The 14,085-nt window shown below is 45.9% G+C and overlaps 1 protein-coding gene across 1 annotated transcript in view; it reads right to left on the bottom strand.

The window, feature by feature from the left end:
- Positions 1–14,085, bottom strand: part of prkd1 (protein kinase D1) — a 51,559-nt gene that overhangs the window by 15,553 nt on the left and 21,921 nt on the right. Inside the window, exons 3-13 of the mRNA XM_080783559.1 lie at positions 11,902–12,033; positions 11,239–11,456; positions 10,033–10,056; positions 9,716–9,923; positions 8,326–8,403; positions 7,255–7,465; positions 6,934–7,057; positions 6,671–6,748; positions 5,800–5,997; positions 5,259–5,358; positions 4,410–4,462 (exon numbers count right to left, since the gene is read on the bottom strand). Coding sequence (XP_080639685.1) covers positions 4,410–4,462; positions 5,259–5,358; positions 5,800–5,997; positions 6,671–6,748; positions 6,934–7,057; positions 7,255–7,465; positions 8,326–8,403; positions 9,716–9,923; positions 10,033–10,056; positions 11,239–11,456; positions 11,902–12,033 — 1,424 coding nt within the window. The remainder of the gene's footprint in view (positions 1–4,409; positions 4,463–5,258; positions 5,359–5,799; positions 5,998–6,670; positions 6,749–6,933; positions 7,058–7,254; positions 7,466–8,325; positions 8,404–9,715; positions 9,924–10,032; positions 10,057–11,238; positions 11,457–11,901; positions 12,034–14,085) is intronic.

Here is a 14,085-nt window from a genome sequence, read left to right as displayed (position 1 = left end):
ATCTGATACTAGGACGCTGGATCTTTTTTGAGGGCTGTTTCTTTCATCTGTGGTTATTAGTCATGGCTGCCAGTTTTCCACCTCGGAGGAAAACCTGGTCTGTGTAATTAAACCGCTGTGTGATCCGGTCGCGAGCGGATGGTAATTTACGTCATGTTGCAGTCACTGATTTGTGGTCATCAGACAGGAAACCACAACTACCCAAAATAATCCCCCCTGATCATAATTTAGGGCCTATACCCAATACCCAATAAATAGAATTTCCCCATGGGATAAGAAAGGTATGCAGACGCTACATAGTCTCTGGAAAGTACACTGACTTTTATATTTAATTTGTATTATAAAAATCAGCAAAACGAAAGGATTTTTTTGGGTAGGCCCTAAAATTATGATCGGGGTGATTATTATTTTGGGTAGTTCTTATGGTTTCCTGCCTGACGACTACAAATCAGTGACTACAACATGACTCGCGACCGGATCATAAACCCGAAAAGGAATGCTTCCCAGGCTATACTTTTTAACCAATCACAGTGCACAAAACAGGCTTCAGCCAATCACAGTGCAGGATTGACAATTTGTAGTAGTATTTGAATAAATAGTACAATCACAGCAGTATTGAGTCCTCATGCTGATCTAGGATTTGATCCAGAACCCAGCATTGGGTTCATCGCTATTGGTTCATTGCAATGTTGCTGATCTACTGAGGCTTATTTAATGGTTGGACTACAGTAAAGGCGCATTCATACTCCAGTTTGAGGTGATAACTTATCACCACGTTTTTTTAAGAGTTAGTAAACTACAACATTACGTCACTCGCCTCTATGATCAGCTATCACCTCACGGGGTGATAACCTATCACTTCACCCTGGAGTATGTATGAGGCTTAAGTCTCTCCGAAGGATTGTGTCGGATTCAAACATAATGTAAGTGTATGGATGATGGAGTGCAGGCTGCTCTGCTCCTCCTCCTCTTTCAACTGGAATTACATCGCTTTCAGCGTAAACCTTGTATCTCCAAATTCCGTCATATGGCAGCCAAGTCTATGGGATGTTTAATGTTTGTTTATGGCACTTGTGACGTAAATCGTTCGCCAGCCAAGTCTATTGACTTTAATGTTTGTTTAGGGCACTAAATGACAACGCAGGACGTCATGCGGTCGATATAAATACATCTTGACTTGTAACAAATGTTGTTTCATACAAGAAACCAACCTGCCACTTCGTCATGTAGCAGCCAAGTCTATATGGACCCCCATGCCGTACAAAAGAAAAGAAGCAGCTTGAGCTTGTAGATCGGCTTATAGAGCTTGTAGATCGGCTTATAGAGCTTGTAGATCGGCTTATAGAGCTTGTAGATCGGCTTATAGAGCTTGTAGATCGGCTTATAGAGCTTGTAGATCGGCTTATAGAGCTTGTAGATCGGCTTATAGAGCTTGTAGATCGGCTTATAGAGCTTGTAGATCGGCTTATAGAGCTTGTAGATCGCGCGTAGATTGTCTATTTTCACTATTTCAGAAAACGTCCGTTTCCCTTTCCTGAGAAGTAACGGTTTTTGGACATACAGTACAAGGTTTCCACCCGACATCGACGATTTCCCCTCTCGTTTTGTGTGCAATAATCTCCCCCACCTTTTAGTTTGACAGCCTAATATCACGTCGCACCTCGACGGGGGAAAGACAGAAATACGATATTACCACCATCAGTTCCCCCCACCCCCCCTCTCTTACACACACACACACACACACACACACACACACACACACACACACACACACGTGTGCCTGCCGCCTCGCTCACTGCCTAATTATCATCAGGGCTGTCGTCATGGTTGCCACGGGCTGAGTGGCTAATGACAGTAATCTCCATTTTGCTTGAAGACGCTCACACCTTGGAGCTCTGACGCACTGAGAGAGAGAGAAAGTGCGCGCATGTGTGTGTGTACAGTAGAATAAATGTGGCCTGTGTGTTGCCTAAGGTGAGCGTGTGTGTGTGCGTGCGTGCGTGCGTGCGTGCGTGCGTGCGTGCGTGCGCGCGTGCGTGTGTAACCGGAAGTGACCGGTCCTTTGCAGCGGCCAGTCCTAGACTCTGGAACAACCTACTGTACCCCTCCTCCATATTTGCTCTGCTCCCTCATTAGAGGCTTTTAAGTCCTTATTGAAGACTGATTTCTTCACTTTGGCCTTCGACTGCTTGATTGTAAAATTTGTAATACTTTTTGTAATACTTTTTAATAATGACTTTTCTTTCACCTTTTTTATCTTCTATTTCTCTTCATAATTTGTAAATTGTTATGCATTTATGTTATGTTTTCTTGCATTGATCTGTTTCTCTTAGTTTTTTGCCTGTCTTGCTTTCCTGATTTTTAACCTGTACAGCACTTTGGTCGACCATTGGTCGTTGTAATAATATGTGCTCTTTAAATAAAGTTTGAGTTGAGTTGAGTAACGTGTCTATAGAGCAGTGTTAGTGTGTACAGTACACTCTGAACACACAGCAGTACGAGGTGAAAGCTCCCCTCATACTGATGCATTGTAGTTCAAACGATGGACTACAATTAGTTAGCATGCTAACATTTTGTGTTATCCCATTTCGAGCTTGCAGATCTGCTACTTTTCATGCTCTTGTGGGACGCTGAAATATGATCAAGTTTTACTTTTGCTGTCAGGTTTCTTCCTGACAGCAACGATGTGCATCTAGGCCAGTGGTTTTCAACCAGTGGTCCGGAGACCACCAGTGGTCCTTGAGGGGGTTTGGTTTCATTTTACGCTCTCAAGAGTTAAATCATTGTTAAACATCTGCATCACCTAATTTACAAGAAGTCTATACGATTAGAGAACGATTAGACGATTAGACAACTATACGATTAGACAACAGGCAAACAAGGTTTGCCTGTTGTCTCTCCTAATGGTATACCAACACCAATACAGCCTGTTGTCTCTCCTAATGGTACAGTATACCAACACCAATACAGCCTGTTGTCTCTCCTAATGGTATACCAACACCAATACAGCCTGTTGTCTCTCCTAATGGTATACCAACACCAATACAACCTGTTGTCTCTCCTAATGGTATACCAACACCAATACAACCTGTTGTCTCTCCTAATGGTATACCAACACCAATACAACCTGTTGTCTCTCCTAATGGTATACCAACACCAATACAACCTGTTGTCTCTCCTAATGGTATACCAACACCAATACAGCCTGTTGTCTCTCCTAATGGTATACCAACACCAATACAGCCTGTTGTCTCTCCTAATGGTATACCAACACCAATACAACCTGTTGTCTCTCCTAATGGTATACCAACACCAATACAACCTGTTGTCTCTCCTAATGGTATACCAACACCAATACAACCTGTTGTCTCTCCTAATGGTATACCAACACCAATACAACCTGTTGTCTCTCCTAATGGTATACCAACACCAATACAACCTGTTGTCTCTCCTAATGGTATACCAACACCAATACAGCCTGTTGTCTCTCCTAATGGTACAGTATACCAACACCAATACAACCTGTTGTCTCTCCTAATGGTATACCAACACCAATACAACCTGTTGTCTCTCCTAATGGTATACCAACACCAATACAGCCTGTTGTCTCTCCTAATGGTATACCAACACCAATACAGCCTGTTGTCTCTCCTAATGGTATACCAACACCAATACAGCCTGTTGTCTCTCCTAATGGTATACCAACACCAATACAGCCTGTTGTCTCTCCTAATGGTATACCAACACCAATACAGCCTGTTGTCTCTCCTAATGGTATACCAACACCAATACAGCCTGTTGTCTCTCCTAATGGTATACCAACACCAATACAGCCTGTTGTCTCTCCTAATGGTATACCAACACCAATACAGCCTGTTGTCTCTCCTAATGGTAATTATGATCCAACGATAACAACATATTCTACGTTCTGGGTCTGAGAGGGTAAAGGTCATCAAATGGTGGTCCGTCGCTCAAATGCACAATAGAAAATGGGCCTTGATATGAAAAGGGTTGAAAACCACTGATCTAGGCATGTAAATATGTGTGTATGTGCATGTGTGCGTAGGTACTAGGTGTGCACGTGCATGCAAGCAGTTAGCAAGGTGCTGAAGTATCAGCCATTATAGGAAGCAGCTCAATTTGGAGGAGGCGTTGTTTCCTTTATCCATGATTTATGTCTGCTGTGTCTGACGAGTATGTCAACCATACTGTATGCAACAATGTTCTGCCGTCTATGCACTTTGTAACTGTCTGTTCTCTTATTGTCTGACTGCACTGGCAGTGTTTATGTCCTTTGTACAAGGCGTCCTTGTACTTCTCTTTATGTGGACATGAAATAAACATATTTTGTGTGTGCGTGTGTGTGTGTGTGTGTGTGTGTGTGTGTGTGTGTGTGTGTGTGTCCTCACCACATTCTCTTGGACCTGGCAGTTGGAAACAGAGATACTGATGGACACGTCCTCTAAAGGAGACAAACACACAGCGGTCAGAAATCTATCTACCGGTATCTGTCAACCCCCTATATCCTGTCTGTTGTTATTTTTTTTATCCCACGATTTTGTAACCCATTTGTCACCCGTGTCAATCATCTAATGTGATCCTGGGCTCTACACACCCTCCACCAACCTAGTCCCCATATATGGGGGACATGGGGAGAGCAACGGACTTGAACTCATGCTTCCTTCATGCCTGAGTGTCCAAGTTGCTCCTTTACACCTGACAGGGGGAAGTTTCCCTGGTTGGACGTAGCGTGTGGAAGGAACACGTTATTCCAACCAGTTCCTTTCCCCTCCATCAGGCGCCCTGGCTGGCCAGGGGGAGGCAGTTTAGTGACCAGGATTACTGCATGTATTTTGTGAGGGTACCTACCCTAGGGGACACGGGGAGAACATGCAAACTCCACACAGAAAGGCCCTTTCGCCAACCCCACCTTCAGGTATGGGCACTGATGACGCGGAGGAGGAAACACGCCGCCAGCACCCACAGCGTCCCGAGCGGGAATCGAACCCAGGACCTTCTAGCTGTGAGGCGACAGCACTACCAACTGTGCCACCGTGTCTGTTGTTTTTCAAGATGTCTTAACTTGCACGCACGCACGCACGCACGCACACACACACACACACACACACACACACACACAGACACACACACACACACACACACACACACACACACACACACACACACACACACACACACACGCGCAGAGGGGTGAAAGCATGATCTCCTGGGCAAAGATTAAAGCGAGTAAATCCTACTGTGTTTGGTGTGTTGTGTTCCTGTTGAGATGGCAGGCATCAGAGCACGTTGGATGGCCATCTCCCACATCCTGGACACCTCCTGACCCACACCACTGACCTGGTGAAACACACACACACACACACACACACACACACACACGAAGACGGGTTAGTTTAACTCGTTTAAAGTGGCTGGAGAGCAGTAACTATACCTTCGCTGTCGGGTGGGAACTTCGCCGATCTGCAAGCTCACAATGCCAAAAATCGTCTGTACTTTTGTGCTCAAGTACATTTTTAATACAGACTTTTACTTGTAACAGAGTATTTCTACATCGCAGTATTGATACTTTTACTAAAAGTAAAAATCTGAGGCCCAGGCGGCTAGTGTAGCGGTCCGGGCTGAGCCAGCCTGACGGCGTGTCGCGGGTTCGAGTCCCGATCCCGACGACCTTTGCCACGTGTCAACCCCCCACCATCTCTCCCCCCATTTCCTGTCACCATATTGTACGCTATCCAATAAAGGCAGAAACCCCCCCACCACCGCTGCATGGGCTCTCACCAGTAAGTTAGTGTGTCCGGCAGCGGGGCTGCGGGGCCCGATGGCCGCGGTACTGCCATCGGGCCACTGGAGGCTCTCTCCTATGTAGTAGACCAGCGTTGCCGTGACGATCTCGAAGCAGTGTGAATTGGCTCCGTCGGGGAGCAGAGAGAAGCAGCGCGCCGGGTCCAGAGACAGAACCTCACACAGAGGGATCTCCTGCAACACACACACACACACACACACACACACACACAGTGGGTAGAGTAGAGGTACAGTAAACAGTGGAGTCAGACCTACCATAATAAATGGTAAATTTATATAGAGCCTTTATCCAAGGCGCTTCACATAGATTGTGCATAACATTCACTCATTCACACACAGTCATACACCGATGGCGGCGGAAACCATGCAAGGCACCGACCTGCACATCGGGAGCAATTAGGGGTTCAGAGTCTCGCTCAAGAGACACTTCGAGACACTAACTCTGGGGGAGGGAACCGCAGTCACTCTACCTTGCTATGGCAGTAGGCTAAGGTAGTCTACTAGTAGGAGTCACATTCAGGGCTGCTTTAGTCATGAGCTCCATATCGAGTGGTTGTACAGGATCCATCATTCAATAACAAACCTATAGCTTCATGAATCAGAGTGAGTCGTACCCAAGAGGAAAATTTGAGGCCAACTTTGCTTTACTTCCTGTATCTGCGTGAGGTGGGCGGTGACATTATTAGGAGACAGGAAGAATGTTGGAGTCTATTCATTTCCAATGGGAGAGTGAACGTGAACACAGCTTCTGATCCATTCCATAACTCCTTAACTTGTGTACCATTTCGCCTCTAGTGGCTCCAATGAAGTTGGCCCATCTTCATACATAAACCATCTTTGGTCGTACCTTGTAGTATCTGCTTCCTGTTTCATTCTGGAACAACGTGATGCATTTACTGTCCAGCCTCCAGTAATGTCTTTTCCTCTGAAACACACAGAGGAGAGGAGAGTTATTACGGACGGACGGACGGACGGACGGACAGACAGACAGACAGACAGACAGACAGACAGACAGACAGACAGACAGACAGACAGACAGACAGACAGACAGACAGACAGACAGACAGACAGACAGACAGACAGACAGACAGACAGACAGACAGTAGTTACCAGTGTATCTTTGCTGGTGTAATGAACCATCCAGCCCTCTTTCAACGCACTGCTACTCTTCCTCTTGATGTGCTTCACCGATTGGACGACTCTCATCAGAGGAATGTTATTACTGGTTGATGGGCTGCAGGGGGGGGGGGGCAACAGAAACATAGCAGTTAGTTGATACAAGAAGAAAGGTAGGAAGAGAGTCTACAGAAGTTAGCATTTCAATTAATAAGTGTGTGTGTGTGTGTGTGTGTGTGTGTGTGTGTGTGTGTGTGTGTGTATGTGTGTGTGTGTGTGTGTGTGTGTGCAATGTGCATGTGTGCGTGTGTGTACCTGATAGCTCTGTTGGAGTCATCTAGGTCGGGGTCGTGGAGATCGCAGAGATCGCCATGCCCCGCCTCCAGTAGTACGCCCGCCCCCTCCGAAGACATCGCTTCCTCCATGTCGTCTAATAGGACGAGGATGCCGGCCCTATCGACGTCCTGGTCGTCAAGGCAACCCTCCTCCATGACAACGTCTGACTCCGCCCCCGGACTCAGAAGGTCTGCGGATGGATGGATGGATGGGTGGGTGGATCGGTGGGTGGATGGGTGGGTGGGTGGGTGGATGGATGGATGGATGGATGGATGGGTTGATGGGTGGATGGGTGGATCGGTGGGTGGATGGGTGGATGGATGGATAGGTGGGTGGATGGGTGGATGGATGGATGGGTTGATGGGTGGATGGGTGGATCGGTGGGTGGATGGGTGGATGGATGGATGGGTGGGTGGGTGGGTGGATGGGTGGGTGGTAATCCCGGTGGAGTTCTCATCCATTGTGCTGTGTTGTGTAGTATGTGTGTGTGTGTGTGTGTGTGTGTGTGTGTGTGTGTGTGTGTGTGTCTGTTATTGTGCTGTGTTGTGTAGTATGTGTGTGTGTGTGTGTGTGTGTGTGTGTGTGTGTGTGTGTGTGTCTGTTATTGTGCTGTGTTGTGTAGTAAGTATGTGTGTGTCTGTTATTGTGCTGTGTTGTGTAGTATGTGTGTGTGTCTGTAGTGTTCATTCATAATTGTCTTATCTTCATGAAACTTTTACTGACATCCTTGTCCTCTGAGACTATTACTGTAACTTTGCCATGTAGCAGTTTTTTTTCGTTCATATCAATGTTTGAGAAACAATATTATTTATTTTAATAATATTATTATTTGTTTGTGGGAAAGTCAAGTTCTTCAGAGCAGTTTGACTGTATCCGAGTATTGTATTGTATTTTTTTACTGTATCCGAGGTATTGTATTTTTTCTCAATGTAGGCTACTGGTATACTCTGATTTATTTACTTCTTTACTTTGGCTTGTTCTGAGAGGTTTTAGAGAGGTATTCGCTGCATATTTGACATTTTCTGCCACTACAGTATAGGCCTGTCTTACCTCCATTATTGCAGACTTCTCCGAGACAGTTGTTTGGAACTTTTGGAGCACATCTCTTATGACAATTAAACTTGCAATCTGTGTGTGTGTGTGTGTGTGTGTGTGTGTGTGTGTGTGTGTGTGTGTGTGTGTGTGTGTGTGTGTGTGTGTGTGTGTGTGTGTGAGTGTGCGCGTACATGCATGTGTGTGAGAGAGAGAGAGAGAGAGGGGGGGGGGGGGGGGGATCTGCAATAAGTGAATCCAATACATCATAATAGATAATTATTTCAATCTCCTGTTCTCCTGTTCTATCCATCCAGATGATCACATTTGCCTGAGAGTATAAGACCGTTTTTCTTTCTGGAAAAGCAAGGTCATACGTTACGCCTACATTAAGACCATCCTCAGAACAAAATGACATCGCTTGGATGGATCCTCAGTGATGTATCCCCTCGGGGTTTCGGGTCTCTCGAACATCATACCCCTCACTCGGGTGACCCAGCCGGGGTTGATCAAGTCCGGGATTTACGTCCCAGTAGCTACCCTCGATCAGAGCCACTAGGGAAAGACCAGGGCCACACAATTGGAACACCGTTGGAACCACTCCGGAACTACTCTGCCGGGACTGGGAGGCACAATTCTGGCATGTGGAAGGACTAGGCTCTGTCCGGGCTCCTCCTACGTCTCACCAGGTCCACTCCTGCTCTCACCAGGAGTACTGCCAGGACCTGTGCGTTGCACCAGACTCCCAGCACCAGACACTTCATTCAGGAGTGGTGGTTTCTTGAGCCGTAATGGTTCTGCAGGCTCCACCTGGGCAACGGTGGTGCAGGCTCCGCTTGCGTCTCGAATGGCCCTCCTAAAGGCCTCAGGAGGGCCATTCGTTATATGCTCTGCCTGACAGGGTCTGTGTACACACATTGTTCGATTTTCAGCCCGACAACTTGTAAACACAAACCCTAAACAGTCACTCTTCATCCTCAATCTGTCCCAACAATCTGTGGAAAATGTTTAGTTTTATACAATAGCATTTTTGTTAAGATGTGCAACAGGCACATGCTTACAGTGGTAAACAATGCTGTAAATAATCTCAGAAATTCTGAAAATGCATGGTAAAAGTACTAGAACATTTCATAATAATAATTGTATAATAATATGTAAATGAATGTCGGTATAGTCGGTTTGTATCAAATCATACCGACAGGCGACAGGTATAGTGAAAAGTGTCTTCTTATAATGAAGTCATTTTGTATTTGCCTCATACATGGCTAATTGGCACTCTGTTCTGTCTGTTGTCAATCGGCTCTTTTCAGTGAAGTTATTCAATGCGGAGCGAAAGCAGAGAAGTTACTAGCATAGAGCCCTGGGGGGCTCCGCTCAACAACGCATCAGGGATTAAGTGATGGCCGACCTTTACACTGCAGGCCCTGTCTGAAGAGTCCTTTGAGGAGTTTCTTGCAGTGCTGGCAGACGGTGGGTCTGGTGTACGAGTGAATCAGGAAGCTGTGGGGAACTTTGACCTTGGACAGCAGGATCTTGTCCAGCTCGATCGGTCGGCCAATGTACGACACGGAACTGGAGCGTCGCTCGCGGCCAGAGAAACAATCTGCCATGCTCTTCTGATGAGGAGGAGGAGGCGGAGGCAAAGGTTACATCGGAAGGATTACACTTCAGGGTGAGGGAAAATGTGTCAACAAGGTGTTAACGATGCAGAGAAAAAGGACATACCTCCATACCGGGACTGAGTGGAGACTAGAGACGTAGGAAGGAGAGATGGGGAGAGAAGAATGGAGAGGTGAAGTCAGTGGAGCCCGCAAGCATAGTCCATACTGTAGTGTATTTTCTGGTTTGGCTCTGCATATCATCGCTGAAAATAGCCGATCTACAAACTTATACAATGCCTTCCCCAGAATATGGATGCATGGGGTCTAAGTGGTAAAAACAGATCTAAACCCAGATTCTGTTTTAATAGGTAAACCTATTAAAACAGACCTGTCTTTCCCACAGACTACAGACTGAAGTAATGTTCCAAACCCACGCATGTCTGACTCACTGAAACTCAAACTATTTCTGGTTTTCCAAAGGTAGCAGCCTATCATTTTCTATGTCCGCATTCCCCCCTGTGTGAGTGTACGTGCATGTGCGTGAGTGTGTGTATGTAACACAGGTGGCCTGAACATTGCTGACATCACAAAGAACAAAGCCAAACAACAACTTGCCAAATCTGTTTCCCCTGTCGTAAAGGCTATACATAGAGTGACAACTTTAAGTTTGCTAGTTTAAATTACAATCAATTTGTTGCATGTCACTTATTACTTCACACCCCAGTTGTATCTGCACTGTATCTGCACAGAAAACTTTATTTATCATCTAATATCTGCCGAGTGGAAACCTCCAAAACTGTTAACAAACAAAAATAACAAAAGAAGAACATCGACAAGCTCAAAACGCTCAGAACGAAGGTTCTCTCAGCATCTTCCTAATCTGAGACGGAATTGTACTTAAGATCACATGATCACACAATTTATTGATGAAGACCGTATAGGTCGAAACATGTCGGTTCAATAAAGTTTTCCTCCTTTTTAACATTGAGTGTGCCCGGATCTCCGCTTTGTTTATGCTTATTGGAAATTCATCTGCCAATACTGCTGATTTATGTGAAATGCATTCTGGGCTATTTGGCTGTTACTGAAATGCACTGATGCGTCCTTGATCAAGTGGGCGGATCAAGTTGACATCCGGGACTTTGGACTGAACGTGGCCAGATGTGAAACAGATGTGAACCGTTTACCGGACCCCGCCGGTCATCACATTTTTTGGAATGCGACAAAAAAACAAAGCATCTCCATGTGAATGTAATTCATAGAGAAGAAGACATTCTTTAACAACAAAATGTTCTGCCCAGAGCATGACGTGCATAATGCATATACGCACCAGCAGTGATTCATCGGAGCTGCAGTGTGGTGGAGTGGGCGAGGGCGGCGGCCCTGAGACCAGGTTGAAGGAGAAGCCCCCTCCTCCTCCTCCCCCTCCTCCCCCCCCTGGCAGCCCCAGGCCCGTCAGGGACACGTTGGACAGCCGACGCTTCTTCAGTCCACTGCAGTTGTTGGGGATCTTGAAGGCACAGCGCTTGTGGTAATTCAACCCGCAACCTGGAGGGAGGGGAAAGTATACATCAAATGAACACCGAAAGTGCCTATCAATTTATCCAGTCCAGTCCATTCCATTCCATTCCATGCCATGCCATCCATCCATCCATCCATCCATCCATCCACAAATGCTCTCACACACACACACACACACACACATACACATGCGCAATCACCCGCCCTCCATTGAGAGTCACAGGGGAGGGAGGCTGAGAAATGACTTCAGCACCATGGACAGCGACTGCAGCAGTAGGGGAGGAGCAGGGCTAATGCTGCGTTCAAGACTACTCGGAACTTATCCGTTTTGCAGCTACTTTCAAAAGGTCAACCAGTACAGTACTTTGTCCACCACATCACACACACACACACACACACACACATACACACACAAGCACACACACACACACACACACACACACACACACACACACACACACACACACTATACCTTCACATTTGAGTCCCTGGCGGACCAGACCCCAGAGCATCTCTCCACAGTGGTCGCAGAAGGCCGGGGCGCGGTACGAGTGGACCATCAGGGCATGGGGTCGAATCTGGAAGTCCTCCACCGTGGCTGAGGCTTCAACACACAACACAACACACCACACCACACACATCGGGTGAACATGTAACTAAGTACATTTACTCAAGTACGGTACTTACGTACTTAACGTAGTATTTCCAATTTCCAATACTTTTACTTAAAAAGATTTAGATTATTATTAAAAAACATAAATTAAACACTTCAGCCCATTTTGGCCGGTCGAAAATAGCCGATCGACAAGCTCACAATGCGTTGCATCTGCATACTATTTTCAAAAGATTTTTTATACGTTCTACTTTTGGTACTTTAAGTAAATATTTATACCACTACTTTTGTACTTTTACTCAAGTAAATGTAGAATCCCGGACTTTTACTTGTAACAGATGTGTTATGTTGGATCTGCTATTGAAAAATAGCAGATCTACAAGCTCGTAGCGCGGCACTGAGTGCCATGCTACGAGCTTGTAGATCTGCTATTTTGGAAAAATCATGAAAATGTGCCGCAAATCTTTGCTTGTTTTGTCAAATCTTTGCTTCTGGGGAGGGGGGGGGGGGGGGGGGGGTCCCTGGAACAACATACGGGGGTCCACGGCCAATTACAGATACTTCTGGTGGTCCTTGACATGAAAGATGTTGAGCACCACTGACTTAGGAAACTGATTTAGAAGACATTTAGAAGAGGTTTTTTTTAATCGGCCTCAGGTCTAAGTAAAAAAAAAGTAGTACTTTTTCCACCAGTGGCGGTGAAGTCCTGAGTGCTAATTGAACTCTGGGAGCATACATACATACACACACACACACACACACACACACACACACACACACACACACACACACACACATACATACAGTACATACAGACAGATGTAAACTCTCTGGGTTAGTGTGTTTTGTCAATGTTTTGACTGCCTGTACAAGTGGCTGCTGGTAGCTGCGAGCAAGTGTTTTGATTGGCTGCGGGATTGGCAAAGCCTGATGGGTATAGTTTATGAGTGGAGAGCACAGCATGAGAACAGGATGCATGTGTGTGTGTGTGTGTGTGTGACTGTGTGTGTTTCTCTCTTTCTCTCTCTCTTTCCTCATCTGTTTCTGAATTTATCTCTTCTCTCCCTCCTCTCTCTCTGTAAACACACACACACACACACACACACACACACACACACACACACACACACACACACACACACACACACACACACACACACACACACACACACACACACACACACACACACACACACACACACACACACACACACACACACACACACACACACACACACACACACACACACACAGCCTCGGCATGCGTTGGCCCTCCAGTAGAATACTGGCTGATTAGATCTTCGACGGCAGCAAATTACCTTCATTTATTCAAATTATTGTTTTTGCCTTTTGTTTGGAGGCCAAGATAGCTCTGAAGTCTGAACGAGCTCCCAAACTGTTATTACATGCTTCAGAAAATCAGTGTGTGTGTTTGTTTCATTGAAGGGCTCCTAGGTAGCCGTGGTCTAAATAAATCTCAATGTTTACTGTACATACTGTGGATGTGTGTTTGCGTGTGTGTGTGTGTGTGTGTGTGTGTGTGTGTGTGTGTGTGTGTGTGTGTGTGTGTGTGTGTGTGCGTGTGTGCGTGTGTGCATATGGATATGCGCTAGCTTGTTAACCCTACCTGGAGACGGAACTCTGCTGTAAACAAATGCCATACTACTATACTGCTGTTGTTGGGCAGAAACCTCTTATTATCTCCATGCTCTAACTTTCTGTTTATTCGTAAATGATGCTACAGCCGCGTTACAGAAAAGCATCAAAAGTATAGCATATTTACTAAGGTAGCAAATACGAGGTAGCAAAAACGAGTGCAAATACGAGTGTGTATACTGCAGTGGTTCCCAAACTTTTTCACGCCAAATTGACACTAATTAGCCCACGGACCTCCATTTGAAAAGATATGCCAGGGATCCCCATGAGAGACGGTTTCTCTAGCAGAGATTCTCAATCATTTTAATTTCAAGGACCCCCAGTTTGACATAAATTAGTCTACGGACCCCCATTTAATGACATTTAAATCTCTGGGAGCCCCAATTT

The sequence above is a fragment of the Protomyctophum bolini genome (assembly GCF_963924005.1).
Source record: "Protomyctophum bolini genome assembly, chromosome: 15".
NCBI lineage: Eukaryota > Metazoa > Chordata > Actinopteri > Myctophiformes > Myctophidae > Protomyctophum > Protomyctophum bolini.
The sequence above is the reverse complement of the archived record's forward strand: the minus strand, read 5'-3'. Positions and strand labels throughout refer to the sequence as shown.